The 25,731-nt window shown below is 43.9% G+C and overlaps 1 protein-coding gene across 2 annotated transcripts; it reads right to left on the reverse strand.

Moving 5' to 3' along the window:
• Positions 1–98: 98 nt before the first annotated feature.
• On the reverse strand, positions 99–23,994 carry LOC135921983 (uncharacterized). 2 transcript variants are annotated; one of them, XM_065456388.1, is made up of 10 exons: positions 23,816–23,994; positions 20,482–20,701; positions 19,234–19,382; positions 16,270–16,387; positions 11,172–11,230; positions 7,231–7,347; positions 6,856–6,933; positions 5,678–5,744; positions 3,425–3,511; positions 99–2,008 (listed from the first exon to the last, which is right to left on the reverse strand). In XM_065456388.1, the coding sequence occupies exons 1-10, from the start codon at positions 23,879–23,881 to the stop codon at positions 1,950–1,952; spliced, it is 1,020 nt and encodes a 339-aa protein (XP_065312460.1). In that variant the 5' UTR covers positions 23,882–23,994; the 3' UTR covers positions 99–1,949. The 2 variants fall into 2 exon arrangements, with proteins under 2 accessions (XP_065312460.1, XP_065312461.1); XM_065456389.2 differs by lacking the exon at positions 23,816–23,994 and adding an exon at positions 21,431–21,505.
• Positions 23,995–25,731: the final 1,737 nt, after the last annotated feature.

Consider the following 25,731-nt stretch of genomic DNA (forward strand, 5'->3'; position numbering starts at 1 on the left):
ATTGCACATTCAGAGTTGCAACGGTATTGTGAGGTGTGAAAATAGAACAATGTTTTTGTGCTTGTTAGTCAATACATAACAAACACAAGCAGGCAAGGTAAAAAATTATATAAATCCATTTATTTCTGCTGGAACATGCCATCGGGTAAACAGGCTGCCACTAACATCCGTAATGAGCTTCTTACAGAGAATGAAAAGAGCTTCGATTTGTCACATAGAAGTGTAAAGCAGACTTTCCACATCTTAAATCTGAACTTGTTGGAATGATAATAATAAAGAGATCAACAAATGTAATGTAACAAGTGGTAGTGACTACTGAAAAGAATTGTTCATTATCGACCAATTCAGCTAGGATTATGTTTTTATGGACAATCTTGATTCACATATTCATAATTTATTGTTGTGTTTGTCACCAGGCACACATTGCATCATTCCAAACATACAGTACACTTCACCATAAGCTCTTAGGTTACCGTGACATTGCCTTGTGTTCCAAAAGCAGCGTTAATTAAGTGAATGAGAATTAAGAAACAAACACTGCAGACTTAAGTTATTCATGAGCCGAACTTGTTGTACCTTTAGAATGAGTGGTTGTGTTGACCTTCAGCACGCAGAAGTCTCAAACAAACAGGCTGCTTAACATGATGCGAGCTGTTTTGAAGTTCTAACAGTTTATTTACCACAGGTCACGAAGTAAATTTTTTTTGGTTTTGTTTCATCTATAAGTTGCTGACGAGTTGAATCATGAATTGAACAATCAACAGTACACCAGCCACAAAACAGGCTAAACTGAAGCATGAAATTGCAGAATGAATAAAGGAATATGCAGTGTCTACTTAGTCCCTAAATAAATATTCAACTTTTGCGCTATTCTATGTTTTTTTTTTGTGTAGCTGCACAAAAATTGAGATTCAGGGCAACTTGCTGCAGGCAAAATTTCTTAATGACATTTATTTGAAGGGTACCAATAACTTTCCATCAAGCTCTACTATCACTGTGCGAGTGGTGACAACAATGAACTCGGCGGCCACCTTTCACACTTTATCGGCTATAAAGTAAAATCTAGTACTAGGATAACAGGATATATTTAACAGCTGCGAAATGTAGCGGCTCTTCTAGTCTGGAAGCACAAACACTGATTAGTAAATATAGATCCATGCTTCAGGATCTTCTATGGCAGATCATCAGGTAACGTACGTAACAGGAGTATTAATTTCAAAACAACCACAATTCAGTGATTCTTCTGTTACTCTGAAACTACTAGACAGAAACACTTGTTAATTCATCCAAGCTTAGCAATTCATCAATACACCTTTCACATCTACAGTGTTGTGCCTTTTCCAGCATAAGCATAAAATAAATGAATTTTTTTAGCTCAACGCTACAAGCATGTCATTGCATCGTCAAAACGTCTCCTAAATCACTCCAACAGAAACACTGAGTAATGGGACCTCTGATAGTTTTCATGCAACACATACATGCATAGTGCTATCACCAGAAACTAAGTAAACATGTAAGTATAAAAACATACAAAAATAATGATGTCTTAAAACCGCAGTCAAACAAGAGGATAAGTGAATAACTTAGTATAAGCAATGCTAGGTAGAGCTGTTAAAAAATCACCGAACAGATTCCAACCATCTCAAAGTCGGCTAGCACATCTTCCGAGTACACAGGTTAGTGTAAAAAAGGCATTAACAACAGCAAGATAGCCATCTGTACAACAGATTTCTCTACAGGAAGTCCCACTGGTTACGCGTGGCCTGAAGAAGACAAGCCATGTTAGCTCGGTCAGTTTACACAACAAGCACAGAGGATTAATAATTTCCCAGTTCTCCTCGCACCTCTTAAATGCTGTTGCATTCAAAGTAGTCCTCCCATGTTTGCCTAGGTGTAATGCGCACACCAAGGTTCTTTTGTGGCAATGTCCATCTAGCACCACCATCAATTCAATGTCTCCTCCCAGACAGCAGGCCAGTGGTCTCTGGTGTTAGAAGACCTAGGAATTCTTAAAGAAAAAGGAAAAAAAGTTTAAAAGATAGGATGTTGGTCAGAAAGCCATTTTGTGATTCGTCAAATGAACAATGCCTCAAAATTATATCAACAGTGCAGATGACAAGGTCAACCGAAGCAGACAACATAGCCTGCCCTGTCTACACTGTTTGCGTATTAACTCAAACCAACTAACAATACCATTACACACTTGTGCAGGGTAATGTCGACTTCTGTTAATATGGCAATAGTTAACACAGCCCACCTTTAATTCGACTGTGGTTGAAACTCCCAGATGGCATCCATGTTATTCAAGCATGTCCATATGACCAATGCATATCATTTTTGGTACGTTCATTTTCATAACTCGTAATTCTGACATCAGCATGGGGAACCTAATGCAAAGTCAATAACCAGTGTTTTTTATATCCTAGAGCGAGTCTTCGGCTGTGGGCAGTTGAGGAAAGCAATATTCCTATACTAACTTTTTTTTTTTATATAACGTACTTGTCATAGCCAAATGTAAAAGTGAACAAGGCATAATTGTTTACGATGCAGAATGGTGTTCGGACTTTTCAGGGTCAGTTACAACTTCTGAACAATGCAGACAAATAATTACGGTCCTGTGGAGGTCGAGTTCACAGATGTCTGTATTCTGCACCCAATATGTCAAAAGGAATGGGAGGCTGACAGTCACATCAGAAAGAAATAGCCATAAGGTAACATATTTTTTTACTAGAGCCAGGTCAGGTGCGGTTACAGATTTCAATGTGTTTAGTTAAAACATAACTGTGATGCTTTAGGTGCCGGAACCATGATCTGATTATGAGGCATGCCGTAGTGGGGCAGTTCGGATATACTGCGACTGCCTGACGTTTTTTCATGTGCACTTAAATCCTAGCACACAAGTGTTTTTGCATTTGTTTTTGATTAGTTTTATTAGATTATTTTGATTAGTTTTATTAGATTAGATTAGGGAATGAACCTGCGACCTTAATCTCGATATCACAATGCCATAGCCACTAAGCTACTGGCAAGTTAATACTTGACCCTTTAAAGTTTTCATAAATATTCGGACAAACAAAAATGCCTGCACTGTCACTTTCATTTTCTTATCAAAATTTCAAGAAAATTCTGATATCCTCAATTCCATACTATAAACAGAAGACCGCAATTTACAGTTTTGATATCCAATGCTTAACAAAGGTAGCCTTTCATAGAAGCAAGCAGGGGAATTCCTTAGTTCGAGGATTATTGGTGTTGTAAAAACTTGCAAAACTGATTATAATCAATTGCCACCTTTACTGGAGGGTGACAACTCTGTCATTTAAGTTCGGGTAGGAGTCTCGGGGTGTGGGACTTTTTTGACATAGTGATGACAACCGCTCATCAAGGAAGATGGGGACACACTATTAATAAGGGCATTGCTCACCTTGATTAATGAGTCCGCAATTGAAGTTCTTGAAGACGTGAAGCAATTCAATGTGGAGATAGACTCTCATGAGAATGCAGAAGCCACCTAAAAGAAGCAAAGTTGCACCAAGCATATAAATTAGGGGCACACAAATACCAAATTTTCAATTTAAAAGCAAATTCGAATAATGAAAATGAAGTGTGAATCGAATATAAAAAAAAACATACAAATACTATTGGTTCTGCAAAATGCAATTTTTTTTCACCAATCAGAGGTACGAAAAAAAATGTTTATTTCACAGCAAATAATGTACAGGAAAATCAAGTACAACACTTCTAGTTGATAGCATCACACCTGCAGTTATTTAATGTTGTCATGAAGGAAAGGATGGCTGCTTGAGTTGTTTGGGGAGCAGGGACACCCTTCTGCACGTCACATTTTCTTCAGACACTGAAAAGAGTTGCTCACTGGATGCACTAGTGTGTGGCAACGGCAAGTGTCTCTTGCCGTTGCCAGTGGCAAGAGATAACGGCAAGACATTGCCCTCTGCATTTGTGCTTGGAGGCCGTTCTGATCTCCGAGGCTCGTTCTGCCGGGCCCACGTACCACCATAGTTTCACGATGAAAAGTGGAAACACTATGTGTTAACCGACAAGTATGCAATAGGCTTGTACAGTTTATGCGGATACGAAATGCATTACTCAGTGGCCGCTGAGTCCAGGATTCGACTTTGCTACATTTAAAACGAAACTACTGTTTAAGCAGGTACAGTTTAACAAGGTTCTACTGTACTATGACAAGCACTTCTGCAGTGGTCCAACTAACAGCTGCATCCAATGTTTTACGTACCAGCCATTTAAATAATTTCGTACCACGAGGAGGAACAAAGTGTCCACAAAGAAAGTCTCATAAGAAAGAAATCGGGAGACAGTTGGCCACATCTCCCACAGTCATCCCAAGTCAACACATTGGCCAACAACAGCCCTGTCATACTGCACGCTGTGGGGATGTGCGACTTTCGCGCGTCCCCTGATATGTTTTTCCCGCATGGCGCGTCTCCTGTAATCCGGCTTCGCCGCGTGGCCTGCATGATGCCCGCGGCGGTCGATGTGGTTGAGGCGCAGTGCGAGAGATGGCGCGAGTGTTGCGCTGCTAACGCCACCTCACGGCAGGGTTACTTGGGGGCCCAGGGGTGAACAGGCTGTTTCCCGGCGGGTCGAAAAACAGCGTGGACGTCCCGCGCGCGCGCAGACCCATGCTTCTGCGAGACCGCCTCATGTGGCCACCTTCGAACGCGCCACCATTCGTGTGACCGTACACGCGAACGACCAGGCGTTGGGATCCAGCATGGGGCGAACATATTCGCTCGCTATCCGGTCGCGGTGAGTCAGACTTCCTAGATTTGTTGCGCGCCCATCGGCATGTTTTGTGGATAGCAACTCGGCTAGCAGGCATTGATCTATGAAAGGTGCAATAAATGCCCTTGTGACTGTTTGCACTACTGTGTTGTCGTTCCTTTGTCCCAAGACTACGGTGTGAGAACCCCAGATCTGGCGCCCAACGTGGGGCCCCAAATGTGGGGGTTCCACTCTGCGTGCGGCTAGGGCTGAAGGCGAGCTCCGGATCTAGCCCCACGCAGTCACTTTGTGGTACTCCCAACCCGTAGCGCGGGAATCGCGGCTACGCCGGGTTTGAACGAATAAGGCAACCAGCAGTGCCAACGGTAATAACGTTTATTCCTATTAACAATAGCGAACACTCGCAGAGGGACGTCCTCTCAGTAATAGTAGTAAATAGGCTTGCCTCGTTGTCTGGGTGGGTCAGACAAACGAGGTCACTCACGGGATGCGGCAGGTGCTGTCGTCCAGGCGGTACAGGTGTCGGCGTCCCAAGAGAGAGAGAGTCTCTCCCGGTGGCGTGCTTTTATGCCTTTTTACCTTTTTGCGAGGTGAAGTCCTCCTCGCCCACCGGATACGTTTCCCTTTCCCGTGAGCCGCGTAGGGGGAGAGGGGTACACGCGTCACCAGAGCGACGGAGAAAGGGTGAGCGCGTAGTGCCTCTCTCCCTTGTCTACGCCGGCCCGACCCGTCGCCACGTGCGAACGGGACGCCGCGGGTACGCGGGAGGAAATGGAGGTGGGTGCTCCCCACAACGCCAGCACATTTTCTATGGAATGCACGCATGAAAAATGCATCTGCAATTGTGCTTCCCTCATCATATATGCACAGGAAATTTTATGTGAAGTCAATATGCAAATGAAAAAAAGCTCACCTGCAACAACATGCACGACAGGTATGTCAGCGATCTGAATGGTTTTGTTCGGAAACCTGGCACTGATCTGAAATGGAAGGATGAGAAACAGCGGAACTGATAGTTGGGCGAGTTCGTACGAATTCATAGTAAGAATTCATATTTAGCGCACACAATTGACAACGACACAGCGAAACGGCACAATGACAACGACACGTGTGTCCCCCTTCGCTGTGTCGTTGTCAATTGTGCATGCTAAATATTTTACTATGAAGGAAACCTTGCACACATTGCAGCATACCACATCAACTTGTGCCTCGGTTCCAAATGCTGCAGTAACAATAGGATTTAAAAAACAGATCTGCTCACACCTGTGCATACAGAGTCATACACAGCTAATGACTGTTTTATCACCTGTGCAATATTATCCAATATTAAGCAAAAGCTAGCCAAGCCTATACAATCAAGTGGGAAGATGAAGCCACAGTGCTCCCCCAGGTCATGATATAGAACCACTATTAGTAACTATACCAGAGCCTCCTAACCATTATGTTTGACTAGTCATGCTGCTTGAAAGCTATGCGCACATCCAACAACACAAAAGCGCTAAAGGAGACAGTCATTGTTATTACTTGATAACACTGAAAAACATAGCAACAGTCACTATAAACACCTGCTTGGTGTTTGAAATGCCCAAATGGAACTTAAAGAGTCATTAGACATTGTCTATTCATGCAGTCTTCAAAACACATGTACTTGATTAATAATTGGTTCACTGAGATTACACAGTGCCGTGTCTATATAAAGCACAAATTAAATATTGAAGGAAAGGAAGAGCTATTTAGACGTTTACCATTAAATATTTGCATCATTCTACCCCTCAAAGATTACCAATTGCGTAATTACCCACAGCAAATAACAAGCCAAGCGAAACCTTTCAAGTGTGATGGGGTCAAATGTATAGTTGAGGTTCAACTCTTTATTTTATTATCTTTATTACTGTGGAATACACATAACAGAACAACACTTTCCTCAATGGGGTTAGCAATCAAGAGCCACTGCCAACAGTCAGCCCACATATTTACATTTCACATGAATCAAATAAACCTAAATCGCCTAAACTAGTAGCCTTCACGATGCCCCTTAAAGCTTGTTCAAGTAAAGCTTCGCGCTGTTACATCTGTAATGTTATCACTCACCTCTAAAACAAGAAACAGTGGTGCTATCATGCTGAGTGCAACATATGTGTACACCATGATTGGACGTTCTTTTCTTACCTGTAACAGAGAAGCCAAAGAAGCATGAAATTGAATTCTAGGGTTTCACACCTTAAAGCAACACACAAGCTGTAAGAGGTGCCAAAGTGTTGGATTGATTTCAACCGTCTGGGGTTTTTTATTGTGCACCCTTCCACATCAAAAGGAACAACAATGCTGCTTGTGACAACCGTGCAGAGAAACTACAGTGGACTCTCTTAAAACGGAACCTCAAGGGACTAGGCAAATAGGTTCCATTTATCAGGAGTTCCATTTACTGAGAGAAAGGGTTCAGTAAAGCATCACAAGAACACTTACCCCCATTGACCCAATCCACCACAGGGCGAGACTGTATGCAAGAATGATTGCCAGAGTCGTAAACTGCCACAAGGTGCTATTAACACCGGCATTCAGCACCAGGATCCCAAATATTGCCTGCGTAAAATGACAATCAAATATGGAATTTCATGCTCAGCAGCATAACACTGTAGCCATTAAGCCATTGTGGTGCCTTAAATGAAAGAGGATACTGTAAAAATCCACATATTATATGAACCCTCATATAGTACGAGGTGAAATTCTTGGGACGCGAAATGGGAAAAAATAGTTTTAGCCACGTATAGTATGAGTTGCGAAAATTTAAAAAAAAAACATTTATTTAAACTGCACTCCTCACTTCAACCACTGTCTTCCTCAGCTGCACTCTCTTCGGATAGTTGTTTGTCTGACATATCTCCCCAGAGGCACTTATCTGTGCCATCGAGCGCATTCGAAATGCCACACTTCTTGAATGCGCGACGCACAAGGTCCTCTGGTATGCTGGCCCATGCATCCACAATCCATTTGCATAGCGTGGCTGGCGAAGCCCGCTTCAGCCACCCAGTCGGCATCACTGCAGGCTCACCTGAGTGCATCCAATCTGCATAACGCTGCTTGACCACGTCCTTGAATGGCTTGTTCACACAAACATATAAAGGCTGCAGCTGAGACGTCACTCCACCCGGGAGAACGACGAGTTTAGTGCCAGATTCGCACAACAGCCTCTTCACTGAGTCGGCCAAATGGCAACGAAATGCATCCAGCACGAGGATGGACGGGAACGACAACAGTGTGCCAGGCCGCCTGCGCCAGACGGACTTTATCCAGTCGAGCACAAGATTCTCGTTCATCCAGCCTTTTTCATGACATCTCACGACCACATTTTTTGGCAGCTCCTTACCTTTAGGCACCGTCTTGTGCTTGAAGACGAGATAAGGCGGGAGCTTGCGTCCGTCTGCCGTGCACGACAACATGACGGCAACTTGTGTTTTCTTGTTGCCAGTGGACTGGACATAAACTTATTTAGAGCCCTTTTTGTGCAAGGTGAGGGGCGATCGCATGTCCAGATAAACCGGTGTTTGGTCAGCATTGTCGATTTGCCCTAGCTGGAAGTTCTTGGAATAATGTGGCGCTGGAAAGCCACAAGCAGCCCTTCGAACGATTCGGGCAGCTTTTGCGAAATTGAAGTTCGGCGGCATAAGGAAAAACCAGCATGGCACATGTAGCGATAAATCCAGTGCTTGCTTGGCTCTGAACAAAACCTGTGCCCAATCTCAAAACACCCTATGCCTTCTTAAACGTATCTCCAACCGACGAGGGGGACTCAAAGAAGGAAGCCTTCTCCGCCTTGTGCAGTCCTTTGTCATATATCACATTACCTACGTTGCTGCGTACCTCAACTGGTACCAGATTGAGCAGAACAAGCTCGACACCCTCATACGAGGGGTCTACAAGCAACCATTCGGCCTCCGACATTACACCAGTACTGAACTCTTCAACCAACTCTGAGTTCACAACACCCTTGCGGAACTCACTGAAGCCCCACAATCCTCTCAGCTTGAACGGCTCACCCTTACTGAAACGGGACGCTTTATTCTATCCACACTTGGCTTCACCTACCATCAGCAATGCAGCCCCAAACAACCGAAACCGACCGACATCCGTAGCTGGATCTACATAGACCTTATCCCTAGAAACATGCACCCTGAATATAACAGGGCCCGGCGCCAAGCTCGGGCCGGAGCTATCACAAAAGCCCTTGCTCACGTACCTGGCGTCACATTTGTTGATGCAGCCCAATATCCCCATGGAACACGATTTGTGGCCGTCGCCACACGCGATGGAGTCCTACAGCACGCCTCCAGCGACACTACCCCCACTGCCGAGACGGCTGAAGAAGTGGCCATCGCCCTGGCCACTCTAGGTCCCACCTGTCACACCATCGTGTGTGACTCTCGCTCAGCCGTCACTAACTTCAGCAAAGGCCGTATTTCTCCCCAAGCTCTTCGCATCCTCTTCCAGGCACCACACTCTAAAGACAGCATAATCTCCCTAACATGGATCCCGGCCCATGCGAGCCCTGTCCACCCACACCTGCCTAAGCTCAACGAGGTCACCGACTCCATCGTGCGAGGCCAAGTCAATCGCGCCGGAGTCGCTGGAGACGAGTTGGACACCAGGGACAATCTGACCACTTATAACGATCTCGTTAAGGCCTTTCATCTAAGTCGCCAAACCTTATCCCCACCTCACCCCAAGTTCAGCTGGGCGCAGGCTACCACCCTGCATCTGCTACAAACAAACACGTACCCTTCACCCGCCTGCCTCCACTTTATATTTCCAGACGTCTACACTACCCCCAACTGCCGGTGCTGTGGCATTCACCTGGATAGGCTTCCACATATGCTGTGGGAGTTCCCAGCACAGTACACACACATTAACAACACGATCCTCTCGTCGAGGTTGCGTGAGGCTCTGCGGAGCTCTGCCCTCGACGACCAGGCCTGGGTGACCCAGTACGCCCGTGAGGCGGCGGCAAGGCAAGCCCTCGACGTCCCCTCGTGGGAGGCTTAGGCCCGGCCATCATAAAATGCTGGTTCTATAATAAAAGTTTATTCCTCCTCCTCCTCCTTACTTTGAAGGTGGAGCTCGGTAGCCCTTTGCCTCTAGCAGGCTCCTTAGCTTTTGCCTGCATAAGCTCCACGCCCACAGCTTGATGTGTGGCTCGCTGTTGGCGTACAAACCCCGTCAGGGCAAGTTCGATTTCCGGGAATGTCCCACTCTTCCGGCTGTGATACTTCTTTGCGTTCCGCTGCACGCGAAAAGAGCTTCCTTCTGTCGACGCTACCTGCGAATACTTCCCTTGGTGACGCCAAACTGCCTCCCAGCCACACTGTTGCCGATGTCCTGCGCGGCTAAAATAAATTTTTCTCTTGAAAGCAGCCGAGTACTGTTTTCATGGTCCAGACATCTTGGTCCTTCAGCGAAATAAAAAAGATGCACTTCGCGGAGTGTGGTTAGTACGTGTGCTGCCAAGGTGCGCACTCAACAATAAAGAAACGATGCTGTATTCGTTGGCTGTAGTCATGCAGCAATAACGAAAACAAGCCGTAGCCACGCAGCAATAACGAAACCAAGCCGTAGCCACGCAGCAATAACTTCTAGCCCAAATTTCTGACTGAAATTTTCGTTCTGATCTGCATATAGTATGATGTGAAAATTTGGAATGCTAATAATAGGAAAAAAAGCTCATATTATACGCAGGTCTTTATGGCAATCTTAAGTATCCAGTTATTACGAGTTCAGTCATTTCTTGCATGGAATGCACAGACATGCGCACCTTAGAATGTGAAAAATACTATTGTCGAAGCCAAAAAAACGTTTTTCAGAATACTACAAAAGTGTTTTGTTGCTCAACATGTTGACTGTTTATTCAAGAATTCACAGACTTTGTTTTGTAGAGACACCATGTACAGGCACCATGCCCTACATTTGCAGCTAGAATAATTTGTGCCGCAAACAGAAATATTTAAAGTTTATTCATGAAGTATTCATGGAAACTTTTTCTTTAGCTTCTGCTGCCAACACAGCGAAGTGTCTTTGACTTCCACTCTTCTGTAGTGCAGCTACAGCATATTTAATTAACAATCGTAACCATTGCCGTGCCGAGGCAGCCGGAATTTTTGCTACCGTTATATTATGCTGTGGTGATGGTGGTGTTGCTATGTTTGGACAATTATGAGAGTCTGAAAAATCCGGCTCTGCTAATTTGGTCGATGGCGAATGTACATTGGTGTTCTTTTCAAACCAGTTTTGTCTTGAAAGCACATAGTGAAAATCAAAGTTATTGGTGTCATTACAACAATCATGAACAAGCTAAATGCATTGAGCTTTCTATAATGACAGATATAATGTTGGCAGATATCGATGCGGCAACTTACATATGACAGGAACTCCAGCTTCAGCATTGCGAGAAACTTGCAGAACGATCTGTACATCTCTGGAGAAAAGAAAAAAAAATATACGCTCTAGCATTGCCTCACGTTCCAGGACCGACATACGAAGCAAGTCAGTAGCACTGGGATTTTGTTCAAAAACAGCTTCGGCATATGCAGAGGTGAAAGAAGTCGTTAAAAATTTTCGTGCAGATTCAACATACCTGTACGTATATGATGCTGTTAATTATGCACTACGGTCAAACTCACTTATAACAATATTCAAGTGCCACGAAAAATCCATCGTTATAACCAGTTTGCATGAAACAAAGCGAAATAGGGAGATAGCAGAGCTGTTGCGAGAAAACTACATATGGCGGGGAGGCCAGTACCCCTCCCCACCACCTTCCTCCATCTGGCTGCTGATTGTGTTGACTCGTTTACGGTTCACCTCTGCTTCTGCGCACTCTGATCCCATTTAACAAGCCGCGGCAGTCGGCATTCAATAATGACACTGCTATAATACCTGCACAGAGGGGTCACGGCCAGCAAGCAACATGCGAGCTCTGTCGAGACGTCGCTTTGGTGGCCCCAAAAGGTCCTTCTAAAAAATGCGAGAACGTTGCTGCAGCAGCCTTTCAGCTTGAAAAACCCAGAAGAAAGTCTGGGGCAAGATCGCCACACGTTTCTCGCCCCGTACTTCTCACTAGCTTTCACAAGAAAACCCCATGTCCACTTTACGCGAAGCTTGCCGACATCCTTCTCCAAGGCATGCCGACATCCTTCTCCACGTAGTGCAGCGGAAGGTCCTTCACGAAAATGAAGCCCTGGAGGGACTGAATCATTTGCAGGGTCTCCTGTGAGGACAACATTGAGGGAGCCTGCCCTACCGTGTCATTGCTGCCATCGCCGCCATCACTGTCACCGTAACTATACCACGCAAGCCCATTTGCGACAATCACCTCATCGGGTAAGAAATTCTGATGTTTCTAATGCACATTTGCATGAAGAAATTTTTCGAATTCTGGAGCATCCTCATTGACTGCAGACAGGCACCAGGCTCAAGCTCAGGCACCACTTAGTCGGTGGCAGCTTCGCAGGCTTCATATAAGTCAATGTTGCCTTGGACAAAGCGTAGTTTCCTAAAGCAGTTCTAAACTGTAGCAGAGCTTACTTCAGACCAGCACCAAAGATGAACTGCACAGCCATCAATAGATTGATCTTCAAGTCTGGTTTCTCCCTGCTTGTCCGCATGCCCATGTCCATCAACAAGACTAACTTATTCAGGTTGCGGCAATGATTACATGACCTTAAATTTGGCGATCAGGCCGCTCATGGGCTGCAAGCCTGCCATTGCATTTGGCGACAGGATAAAAATTTACAGGCCTACGCGGCTTATGATCGCTCGATATGCTGATCGAACTCCAAGATCCACTCACAAAAAAATTCTTGCATCATCCATGCCTTGCAGCTGTGACAGTAGCATACCGGTATCTTGACAGCACTGCAGACGCAGCAGGGATTTTTTTATTTCCCAATGACAAAGACAGGGCACTGGTCGCTCCGGTTCATGTTGACGCACAAAAACACAGTGAAGTGCAGCCTGTCGTGTTGGCCGCCCTTACACGTGTCTCCTTTCAGGACATGCGTCCTGGACGGCAGCATCTGGAAGAACAGTCCAGTTTTGTCGCCATAATATGCACCGGTGTCAACTTAGTTGTCAAGAATGCGGGGCAGCGTTTCCCCCACCCACTTCTGCTTTGCCTCCATGTCAAGCAAAGCTCCCTCGCCCGTGGTGGCTTTGTAAGCAATGCCATGCCTCTCTTTGAAGCGTTGTACCCAGCCGCCACCTGGCTGGAAGTTCACATTATTGATGAGTAAGGCAAACTGCTTCGCCTTTGTGGCCAGAATCAGCCCAAAGATGGGCAAGCTAATTGCACGGGCACCGAGAAACTATTCGAAGAGGGCCTCTTCCACCTCCTTATAGGCACCTTATCGTCGCATTTGCGCCTGTTGTTTACCAAGCAGTTTTCTTTGTCGAACTTCTCTGCAGAGTGGATAATTGTTGACACTGTCAATTGAAATAGACCGTACTTCTTCACCGAGTCACATACACCATATCTGAAGCCCTTCACAATACTGCACTTTGTTTCCAAATATATAGCAGTGCACTTTCTTTTCACCAGCAACATTGTGCATTGCCGATGATTAGCAGGTGGATCAGCCATCTTCCATTTCAGTGGCGAGTCAGACAAGGTGGAGAAACCAAGTGGCCAGGAACGACTTCGATGCAACCAACACAGACGAGCATGAGTGACTTAATCTGTTGGTAGAACTGTGCGGAATGAGGGGCCAGAGTGCGAACTGGGAGGAGCACTGTCAGCGCAGTTGGCACGGTCCATTTGTGTTTCGGAGGGTGGCATGGTATAGAGCTATGGGCACAGCCCATGGATGTTCAAAGGGGTGGAGGGGTGACGGTAGAAAGGCGCACGAGGCTGGCAATGCAGAGAAGGATGGAAAACAGGCTTTATTGTATGAGCATGTGGCGGCTATCGGGGCAGCAGGCGAGAATGCAGCGGCTCGAATTTCTCTTTTTCTTTTCAAGTATTTCACATTCCATTACATTTCAGCATGGACACCCAACAGCTAGACTTCATCATTATAATCGATAATGTGGCATGGGGGCATTGTAGTAAGCAGGTTATTTCACCACAGAAAATATACAAAAGTTGATGGTGCAGAAGCTTCTCATTGTTATAACCAATATACGTATTGTTAAAACCAGTATCGTTATAAGTGGGCTCCAACTGTACAACCAGCGGTTATGTGTAACATTGTGTTTACTTACATCCCATGCAACATGTAATCCCACGCAATGTTTATCTCTATAAGCTACGCTGTTCACAAGCTATGGCGAAATGCAACATCAAATCAGGCATACGCGCACTGTGAAGGCAGTATTACAAGCAGCAGCTCGAGCGGAAAAATGTGTTGCTCCCGCGCACGTCCTGAGTGATAGCCGCTGCTAGCTTTGACATGTGTTGGCGACAGTGCAATTTCCATCAGAACGACGCCCAATCTGCTTTAAACTATTCATGCCCTCTATTGTTATAATAAAACAACACAGAAACTGTTAACACGTTCGAATGTTGCTACTTATTTAAATATAGAATATGCTGTAGGCTTTGTTAATAGCATTCTACATTTACAATTGCTTACTGCTCAATCGCAGAGACACAGCACATTGCAAAATAGATGGCAGCAGAAAAGCCTTATTTCAAGGGCCCTTATTTAGAGCAAAGGCCTTACTTCAGCACGACAAAGATTGTGCCGATACCTGCAACTTCGCAACCAACTTCACGGAACCCAGTCGCGGAGAGCTGCGATGATCGCAGCAGTTACAAGGAGATGGAAATCGCTGTGTCACTGACTGAAAATTGCACCATGTGAAACCGCCTTGAGACGTCGACACAGTGATGCCAAGAGGACTAAGGCGATGTTTGATGCTTGTTGAGGGAAAATTTGTGACTAGAGGTGTGTATGCACGGATAAGTATGGCACGTATCTAAATACACATTTAAGACTTCTATGCGCCTTGTGTCACAATGGAACATACTCATGACACATACAGAATGGTGCAAGAATAGGGTAGCCCAAAATAAGAAATAACGTAGTGCGCAGCGGCGCGCCAGGTTATACGAGGCGAAAGCCGATACAGCCCTGTGGCTCGCCAAACCCGAACCCACAGTGGTCGGCAGTCCTGTGAGATGCCAGGGCCCAATTTTGTACTGATGCCTTTCCTGATACTAATGCCACTCTGTGCTTTTCGTGTTCGTGAGTGGTCAAGAGGTCGAGGCCACTCACGAACGTGAAGAGTGCTGAAAGGCATTAGCACCACAAAGAGGCATCGCTACAAAATCGCGGCTCAGAACCCTGCAACTTGACCTTGAAATGCCAAATGTGCTCAAATTCAAACCACACAAGTACATGCCAGCATATCCTACATGCGAAAAGTGCAATCACATTAAACCTATTTAAGAACTTGCAATAGACTCAAGAGCTTTCTTTAGTGACGTGCAGAGTGCTCCCCATAATTTTTCAGGCATTCAATGCAACAGCAATACATGCAAGAGCACTGAAATGGCTGCCATACACTCTTTCCTTTATCTCACTTCTTCATGTATCTGCTTAATCAAGTATGCAGCTAAAATGGAATTGGGATACTACATAGCAGAGACGTTGTCTGCATTATTAATAAATCAAACCAAATCGTGGGATTTAAAATCTCAAAAAGACACACAAGCTATATAGGGAACACCAGAGTGGAGTGGCCTCCTTTCAAACTACCTGGGGTTCTTGAATGTACACAAAATGCGAAGTACACACGCATTTTTTTTAAATTCTGCTCCCACTGTAACAGGGGCGGATTGTAATGAGAGAATTGTAATTGCGGCTGGACATTGAGCCCATGACCTTGGACTCAGCGATGGTACGCTATAGCCACAGAGCCACTGTGGCAAATTTGTCTATTAAGCAATAATTATGTTTATTAGACTATTAGAATACAGTACCAAGTGTTACAGTGAATGATCCAGACCATAAAAGGCGATCTTACAGCAAAATTTTAGTAAGAACAGAGGAATGCTAAGTGCTTTTTTCTTTCTTTTTCTTCTTCATCTCTCTATTTTGTATGCTTGTGGGAAAATGCAGGTCTCTTTATGTTTCATGCATTATTGCCCTACGGTCTCTCTACGGGCTCAGGAGTTGTAACGAAGGTACATTCTGAGTGTAATCTGAGTGTAGATTTAGCATACACATAATAAACCCATGCATCTATGCTTGGTGTTCAAAGACTGGATATGTTATTGCGCTAGACTACATTATAGCTCAATCAAAGGTGCCTGCAGTAAAGATACAGAAATCAAGCCCGTTACTCGATTTCTTTTTTTCACACCTTCTGAAATGTCTTTTGCACTGCAACAAACTTCTTTCACGTGCTTTCTAAAGGAGTCTTCTGCACTGCTCTAGCACAAATACAGCAAATAGTGTACTGTTGTTATACCCGAGTGAAAAAAAGAACACCACGGGAAAAGGAAGGCCTCACCTATCATTCCTTCAGCGACTCCAACAAGCACAAATTCTGTCCAAGTCGGGTGAAACACAGCCTTGATGGCAAGGATTGCCGATATGGTTGTCAGCGTTGCGGACACTAGTGCTCGATACTGCAAAAAAAAATTTTTTTTAAATGCATCTGCCCCGCAGGTTGTCCGAAACACACTGCACAGGTAATTGCAGTCCCTTTGGGTTGCGAAGATTGCGCCAGACTCATTTCAAGACAAAGTGACACAGCCAAGGAGGCATTAACCAATAATAATTCTCATCATCTTGCAGTGTAGCACATGTCAGACACTGTGAACAGATACAAACAAGCTTTATGTAAGAACCACAGGTGGTAACACAGTACGATTATTACCGTTTTTCTTTTTATAGAGCTAATTACATTATGCATTTGTGCTCTCTTTGTTTTTTAGGGGAGGAGGGGGTTTGATAATGTGCTATCAAATTGCACTGCTACTATTTACCTGTTAAAGAAATGAAATAATTTTTTTTTCTTAATTGTATGACCTGTGCTTATCAGAGTGTCAAAGCATAATACCAGTATTAGTGTTCAGTCTTAGTGTTTCATTATTCATTAACAAACTTGTCAGCAACTAAGTACTGTATTCTAAAATATCTTGTTCTGCTACCACGTATTCATTAGATTAGCACAGATTTTTTCACCCACTTGTACATCACACCCGTACTCCACTTAAGCTACTCCAGATTGTATCTTTGACTTTTTATTGCATCTACTGTATAGTACGGGAAAATTTTTTTGCGCTGCTAGCAAGAATTCCTTATGGAATCAGCAGTCTGTTTGAATAAATATGCAAATAACTATCAGACATGTCAAAGCAAACAATGAGGCTCGCACGACCACGCTCAACAAGATTTGTGGGATCGAAAGAAAATGCCAGTGAAGAAGACAGTACAGGCAGCTTGCCATCATCACGCGTGGCGAATGAAATAACAAAAATGCAGCACGCAATAAGGTCAGTAAATAAAGAATTGAATTCAGGGGTTTTATTCGAAACACTCACAACCAGATTATGAGGCACACTGTAGTGAGGGTGTCCGGATTAATTCTGACCACCTGAGGATCTTTAACATGCATGCACCCAAAGCATAGCACACGGGTGTGTCTGCATTTTACTCCCATCAAAATGCAACCGCTGCGACTTGATCCCCTAACGGCAGGCTTAGCCACACAATGCCATAGCTGTTAAGCCACCGCAGTGGGTAACAAGGTCAGTAAGTCCATGAGAATATAAAAAGCAACTGTACAAGGAGTAATAACAACATTGACATATACTTCATATGGTACATTTTATGGACGGTGCCAGTATATCATTAAGGATAGCATGGTCAACACTAAATAGCTGGCAAATACAGAAACTTCAAGCTTTGCCACAAGTGTGGGCGATAGTTGAAATAGGCATCACAATAAACAAAAATTATTACAAAGTGACGGGTGATAAGGTAGCCTACTTACTTGCCGCAAGCAGCATGAAAGCAGTGTGGCCGATAACTCTGTGTGCTAGCAATATGCATTATTTTACTTATTTTTATTACAGGTTTCTTAATTTGCAGAGTGAATTCTGGCCTTCCAATCGTAATTACAAGTTTCTACAGCAAATATTTCAATGAAAACTTTGGTTAAGATACACATATGCAAAGTGATTAGTACAAAGTAAGCATGCTGTGGGATAAGTTTGACATTTTTAGGACATAATGTAAATGACAAAATGCAACAAAAGCTATTTTCACCCTGTAATGCGAGCACAATTTTTGTGATTAAGTATTTCAAGATGTTGGACGTAATAGTTCTGCGGAAACTCGCAAGGTGGAGAGAAGCAATTAAAGCAAAATGAGACATCCACCCCCAATTGCAGCAATGGCTACATTTGGGTGGTTCTCTCATTTTCCCTTAATTAATTTCAAAATGTCACAGAAACATGACTGGAGTTACAATTTAAACTTGTCATCAAGCTCAACGAAAGAAGCGGTGCCCACAAGGTGCTTTCTTTTGTCATAATTTGAAATATTCTTTTGAGCAACAAAATAAGACCCATTTACTGATGATGGTTTGGGGTCTTGTGATGCAAGGGCTATTTATGGCCCAAGAGTGCCAAGCAAGTTAAGATTGACTTACATTCTTTGTTAAGTCAGCTCTATCTGAAAAAAATAATGTATAGGCGAGTGGTCTGCTTACTGTATTGAGACAGGAGCCTTATCTAATAACTGCTGTTTGGAAAACAGCCCTTGCCATAACAAGCAAAGAGTCATGACAGCCTCCAGAGATAAATTGATGAACAGTTCAGTTTTATGTCCCCTTTGGTACTGCCTGCACAGTTGTATGTGCCAAGATAGGAAACTAAAAGCAATAGCACTGATGAAAATAATGATGTTCAAAAGTGTCACAAGCATTTTCAAACACTTCTGATTTGACCTGTGTTTCAAGTTTGAACCAATATGTGCAAAACGTATCAGCAACAGTTTAGCAGAACAAGGCGGATGGCTGGGTGTTTAGTCTCAGAGTCGGCACGTCATCATACACTGAGTTCCCTGCTTTATTTTTTTGCGATGTTTACATCAGGCAAATTTTTTAGGCTGCTTGAGAGGTTCTTTCTAAGTATTGTAGATACAAAATAGTTGTTGTTCTCATATATGATGTTCCTGAAAAGGGTTCTCGCATGGAGCGTACAGACCTTACCGACCTCGCCGAAGAATTCATAATTCTTAAACCGTTCCGTGACAGTATGCTTTTCAGGAATCTGATGAAGCAAGGAATGTGTGAAACTGAATTTTCTATGAACAGAATGAATTGGTGCGTAAAGGGAATACGGACTGCTGCACAGATGATAACACATTCAACACAACGAGCAAAGATTCATGATGGCCTTCATGGACAATCTACTTGGTGATCAATTTAGTCATGAATGGCACCTGGACGGGCGAAATTCCTTACCATAAGGAGCAGAAAGCTGCCATCGTTTCCGCACACAACGTACTCTGTGACACTGTACACGGACGCCAATACCATGCAGGCTACGTGCAGTGCTAACTCGTACTGGTGCTCCAAAAGGACTCCGGAGATGCCAAACCATGCTCCAAATACTGTTGATCGAGAAGAAAAACAAATTAGCAAACTCGAGCCATTCATCTGGCCCAGAACTCGACCAGACCAACAGCGACTGTCCCCCAACTCTCTCCAAAAACCCCAAACTTTACACAACTACAGTGCTGTTGACGTAGGATGGACACTAGGGCTGGTTGGTTCAACACTCGGAACACGCATCCAGCATGCGTGCGAGTTTTACGTCTTTCTTTAATCTGCACCCTTTGCACTGCTGCCCCATTCCTAACGCTAAACTTTATGCAAGCTTCTCCAATTTTATGAGGTAATGAAAACATGATTATGACAATAACAGCAGCCCGATTGTGATCAAATCGAATTACTGGGTTTAACACTCCAAAGCAACTCATGGGTTACGAGAGATGCCACAGAGGGGAGGCCTCCAAATTATTTTTGCTTCTTAGGATTTCTCAATGTGGACTCAATTCCAACTAGATGAGAATTTTTGCATTAGGCTCTCATAAAGGTAAGGCCATGACGGCTGCAAACTAAACCTATGAGCCCGCGGCAGGTGAATGCCAAGAAGAGGTCGAGTATTGTGTTTAGCAGCAGAAAGCCGTGGCCTCATTGCATATGCACAAGTTATGAAAATAGTTGCAGGCAGCAAGAGAAGACGAAACAAAATTACACAACATGTGCCCATGCTAGGACCAACATCTATTTGAAAAGACATATAACTTGCACACACCAGGTAAATGCACAAACAGCCAAATTTGTATCTTCAACTAGTGTACATATATTTGTGTGTCTTTTCAAATAAATGTTGCTGTTAGCCTTGTCCGTCTCTTTCTGTCGTCTCTAGGCGTTCTCGTAGATATGCACTAACAAGCTCACTTTGCAGCCCTTCTGTAGGCACAAGTTCTTCCCTGCATTTGCGCTATCGTCTGGTGCATCAAATTTTTGGTTGTGCTAAAGAAAAGAAAAGAAAGCCCAAATCACTGCTACAGGAGAACAAATGTCTAGGGGCGCTTGCCTTAACAATGTTTTCCTTTCGCGACTAAAGGTGCCTGGCTTAAACCTATCAATCAGCACCGCCTTCGCAATGCAGTTTATGCATGCAACACAAGGGTATCAACTGACCCACGGCAAGGAGAACGATGACATCGAAGGCAAACGGGTTGTAGGGCTGCACCACAAGCTCACTGCTTTTAATCATGGTGATGTTGATGGGCACGACGAGCGTTTCTTGTGCCGACTTGATGAGCAGCGGGACGCCCATGCCGAGTTGAACAAGAACGTTGACGACATTGCAGAAGAGCAGCAGCAGCTCGTGCCAGGTGTACTTAAGGAACAGCACACTCTGCAGTTGAACGGGAAGGGCCGCATTAATGTAAACAAATGTGTCACATACTTTCTTTTACACACACGGTGATTATAAAGTGTATCTTTATTTGCCTGCTGCTCCCACTTTGCAAGTGGTGGCTGAAGCTGCATTGCCAAGTACACATATACAACTTGGGTCATTCGGAATTCACCCGAATAGAGAATTAACGACACTGGGTATGTGCAAATGAGCATGTTCCACTGGGTGTGTGAATGTTCTTGACCAGAACAGGCATGTGCGGCAGGGTAGGTGCCTGAATAGACAAGCTGAACAAGAGGCAAGAAGAGAATGAGTCGGTAAAAAACGGGTGGAGAAGTAGGCAACAAAAGCAGCTGGGCGTGGAAGCAAAGTGAAAGGAACAAAATGGCGCCAGACAGTACATTGAATGAGGAGCACTGAGCTAACAGAAGTCAATAAGAAAGATAAGTGAATTGAGGACATTTCAGTGAACAATAAAGTAAGTTTGGCTTATCACAGATCCACAGATGTGCATGTACCTACCAATTTTTTTTTTTCAATCATAACAGTACTTTTCTTAAAAATCACATGTGGCGGATAGAACTCTAATGACCGAGATAAACCACTTGAGGCGGCAGATGCTGAAGTAGTACTGACACATTTCTTGCTTCAATTAATCAAATGAAGGTCAAAGAAAATACAAAGGCAAGCATCAGAGCAGTCTAAATATTTGCCTAAAATACTTACGTCTTCAACCAGTTTCAGTTCTGGTATGCAGGAGATCGTGGCTTATGACGACTTTCTACATTGGTCCACTTTGTTCTTGCGATCGCAGCAGCTGCCTCCGAAAGTGCAAGTGATTCCTTATACATATAAGTCATTATCGGTAGTCGAACAAGAAGTGTCGCAGGAGCCAACAAGGAGGATTTTCTTATTCAAGGCAACAACTGTTTTCCTTAGCAGCGTATTTACATACCTGCAGCTCAATGTCTTCCACCCTCAATGGGAGAGGAGGAGGATAATTAGCTGGTGAGTGGTATGGGGTAACGAATGTCAAAAGAGAGAGTGAAGGTGGTAGAAGGCTGGAAATAAAAGGGCAGGGACAAAGGGAAGCTTGGAGATATGACGAAAATGGGAAACAATGGGCTTGACTCTTTCCAGGTATGCGGCTAAGAACCGAAAACGAAAACGAATTAATGCGCATAGGTAGGATGGCCGCACCTATAGTCTGCATATACCTATGCATGCAAATTCACCATGCGTAAAACCTCCCTCTTTCTGTAAACTTCTGTTTTATTTGGACTTATACGTGTAAGATATTGCACATCAAGAACATCATCCAAAGGCATAATGTAAGCATAGTTTTTTTTTTAGCGCCTTGCCGGTTGTCAAACATCTGCAATATGATCAGTAAGAAGGAGAAAAGCAACTGTTCAAAGAATCTCGAGGTAGAATAAACCGAGTCCAAGAAAGGCATAGTATACCAAATTCCTATCAGAGTTGCAAAAGGGTGTACATAAGGCAAATGGGCCAGTGTTATAATGAAGGAGCCCGAGAACATAACTTGAATGTGGAGAATCAGCCCAGTCGGCACTAGCCAACCATTGTATGAGGTGCCAATGCACGCTGCTTCTGAAGCAAACAATGTTTCTGAGAAACTCCCTCGATAAATTGAAGAGCAAAATACACCAGATACCAGAAACTTACGTTATCAGTCAGGCAGGGGAAAGTGTGTAAGCACAACTTCTGTAGCCATCCAGAATACAGAGATTAACCTCCTACAAGATAATGCTGGTGGAAGCGATGACAATGTACGTGCACACGTATAAAGCCACAGTTGATGTTTCCATAAAACCGCACTTGGAATTAGCACATCGTCCTCTGTGTTCGTGTTATTCATGTGTCTTCGCTGTTCACTGCTTTTGTGCTAATTAATACCAGTCTCAGCAAGCCTCAATTGGTGCAAGTCAAGATTATGTCGCCTAAGACATATACCACATTGTGTGCGCAGGTCTCATATACACACATAATGCGGCTTTATTCTGAACAAAATTATGACAATTTTATGAACAAGACAAACATCAATGCACATATTTGCACACTAATGATATGATGAAAATGAATCTCATGGTAAATGTGCTTAACATATGCACTCGAGCCAACCTTCAATTCTTTGTATGCAATGTATGTGTAACACCTAGTGAAAGGTGTTACATATACATTGCTACTTTACTAGAATGTAGATGCATCTCAGCAGCAAAACAGTTCTCTGTACACCATTTTCTTGCGTACTGCCACGCCCAGTGAGGAAAGACAATCGAATATGCATGAAAAGCATAAGTTGCATTTGACGAATAAGCATTTACACAGGAGTGCTTGCTTTTGGGTTCCTTTTCAGAATGACCTTGTTTGGCCTCGTTAATGCAACGAATACCAGGCAAGGTAATTACTCATCCTAATAGTTACCCACCAACCGGCATGGGCGTGCCCGCCCTCGTTACCTTAAGCAATACGTCTTCTAATCACCTGATATACGCTATCGCTAATTACGTATGCGCTGCATAAAAAAAAACGTAAAATAACCGTGACGTTTCATACAGCGCTGTTAAAATTAAGTTTACTGTTAATTTTCCGCTGTTTTTACTGCAGCTTTATTTCCACCACAAACGAATGCGCATTATAAAGCAGAACGCCTTAACAGCAAAACGGAAGCATATTCGTATACAAATTATGTAGTTAACACAATGCCGTTAAGCTATACTTATAATTATGCTTGCAGTATTTTATTATTCATTCCGTGCAACCCGCAGTGCGAATCAACCAGGATGGCACGTAGGCATCAACAGCGTACGCAACAAAAAAATTTCTAAACTAGGTTAACACCTCCGGGTAATACGCCGTTTTGAGCCCGTCCAAACTTTCGTACGTCGGTCTCTTTTCGACACAGGTTCTACGAATTCCAGAGTCCTACGACTTGGAAAGGCTAGGAAGGCTTAAGACGCACAGCATGTTTATATCACGACGCCGGTTGCTCTATCAAGAGCGCGAACACATCAACAAGTGCCCAATCAAATCAGCTACTATCAATCGACGATGCTTAAGTTTTATCTCGGGTGGACCGTGTTTACTTACGCCGCGGTAGTGTCTTGTATAAGAGCCTGAATTGTCGTATGCTGGCAAGAAGTCTACGCGAGGCATTTCCGCCTCTTATCGCCATGCACATAACCACTGTCATCGGAGAACTCGCATGCGTGGTGTACGGCAACGCTAGCGGGAAGCACGTGCTTTGTTGTTTTGTTCGTGTTTCGCACCTTCATATCTCTCTCCGCGCTCCCCGCCTTCTTTCATGATGATGATACCTATGTCAAACATGTTCCAAAGATGGCAATCGTGACGTCATAGTTTTTTTTTGTGCCCGCAATATGGCAAAAGTACGGCCTCCGAGATCAGTTTTTCATTAGTCCGAGAGAGCCGTCGCGACGGTTGTTTTCGGCGTCCGCTGTACATAAAAAGCACGGTCTTCGAGATTCATTTCCATTAGTCCGAGAGAGCCATCGCGAGGCGCGTGCGGTCTAGCGCCCACGGCACCGCGGCTGAAGGGGCGACAAGGTCTAATAAAATTTAAATAATTGAAGGGTTTCGCGTACCGAGACCACACCTAGATCGTTGTTTGGAGGTATGCGGTGCGCTTGGTGACTGTGAGCGTTGAATGCCTGACATACGGGTGGCGACACCAACTTGAACTTCACCAATTCCTCGTGACGTCACAGATTCTGGCGGCGCTCGTTTAATACTACACGAAACATAAAACACTGCACTCGGCAACATGCAGCTCCACATAGCATGAGCTTTTCTTGCACATGTTTTAAGAGCCGAATGCGTGAAAATACAATGAAATTTATGACCCTTCTATTAGACACGAAATCCAGTTCATTCTTTACTTCGCAAGAAATATTTCTCTGCTGAGTAGACGATTTTTAACTAACAATCTGTCTAAATTGAATCATTACCTCTGTAATGTCCTCGTAGCAGGCAACCAGCCTGTCAGCCAGTCATGGCTGACACATTACAGCAACAAAATGACCTTGCCCTCAGTACTAGAACACCATGGCCACTGTCATAATTACCAATGTGAGTAGACTACCATATTTATTCAAGCTTCCTTCCAAAAATGTTAAACACTATAGCTATCGACTTAAATTTATGACCAAGGAATCTTGACCTATATTCATGAACAAAGCTTGCAATAATACTGCCGAGGAAGACTGTGAAGAATCCAGCGAGGATGGCTTCGCTGGCTGTTCGGATATTTCGGACAAGGATGCAGCTAGTGGCATTGCCTAGCAAAATTTAGTAGCTGAGCTTAGGGTACATAAAGATGTGTCGTGCTTCAAATTTTTCGTTTTTCTAAAGAAATATGGGTCAACCTACACTCAAATTACTATTCTTTTGTTTCTCGGCAAGCTTGATACATAGGGGTCGACCAATCCCTCTTCTAACCCTTTGTCGGCCTTGGCCGACAAAGAGTTAGAAGAGGGATTAGCATGTGACGAGACAATTTTAGGAAAACTAAAATTGCCTAAGAGTATAATTTCAGTTCCAAAGAAACGCATGGTAATCTGATTTAAACAATCACATAAGTCATCGCAATAGGATGAGTAGTTTGATGGGGATCGATAGCAAACAGATAGTACTATATCTTTTTAAAACTAATAGTTAGGCAACACCGAATTAGCTCTAAATTAGTATTAATGGGCACAGGAAAACAATTAATACATTCTTTGATAGCAAGCAGGACGCCACCACCAATTCTACCCGTTCAGTCACTTCGGTAAACAACACAATCGTTCCCACACTCAAACAGTTCGGGGTTCGTTATTTTGCTATTTAGCAATGTTTCTGTGAGTACAATAATGTCAGAACTACAGTCGTTAATAATGGCACATGATAAGTCTTTCTTAAAAAAGAAACTCCGAATATTAGTACAAAGAACTGAACATTCGCAATCTGTTGAAGCATGTCCCCTCGGATGGCCCTATCTTGCCAGT

Source organism: Dermacentor albipictus, chromosome 6 (genome assembly GCF_038994185.2).
Source record: "Dermacentor albipictus isolate Rhodes 1998 colony chromosome 6, USDA_Dalb.pri_finalv2, whole genome shotgun sequence".
In the NCBI taxonomy this organism is placed as follows: domain Eukaryota; kingdom Metazoa; phylum Arthropoda; class Arachnida; order Ixodida; family Ixodidae; genus Dermacentor; species Dermacentor albipictus.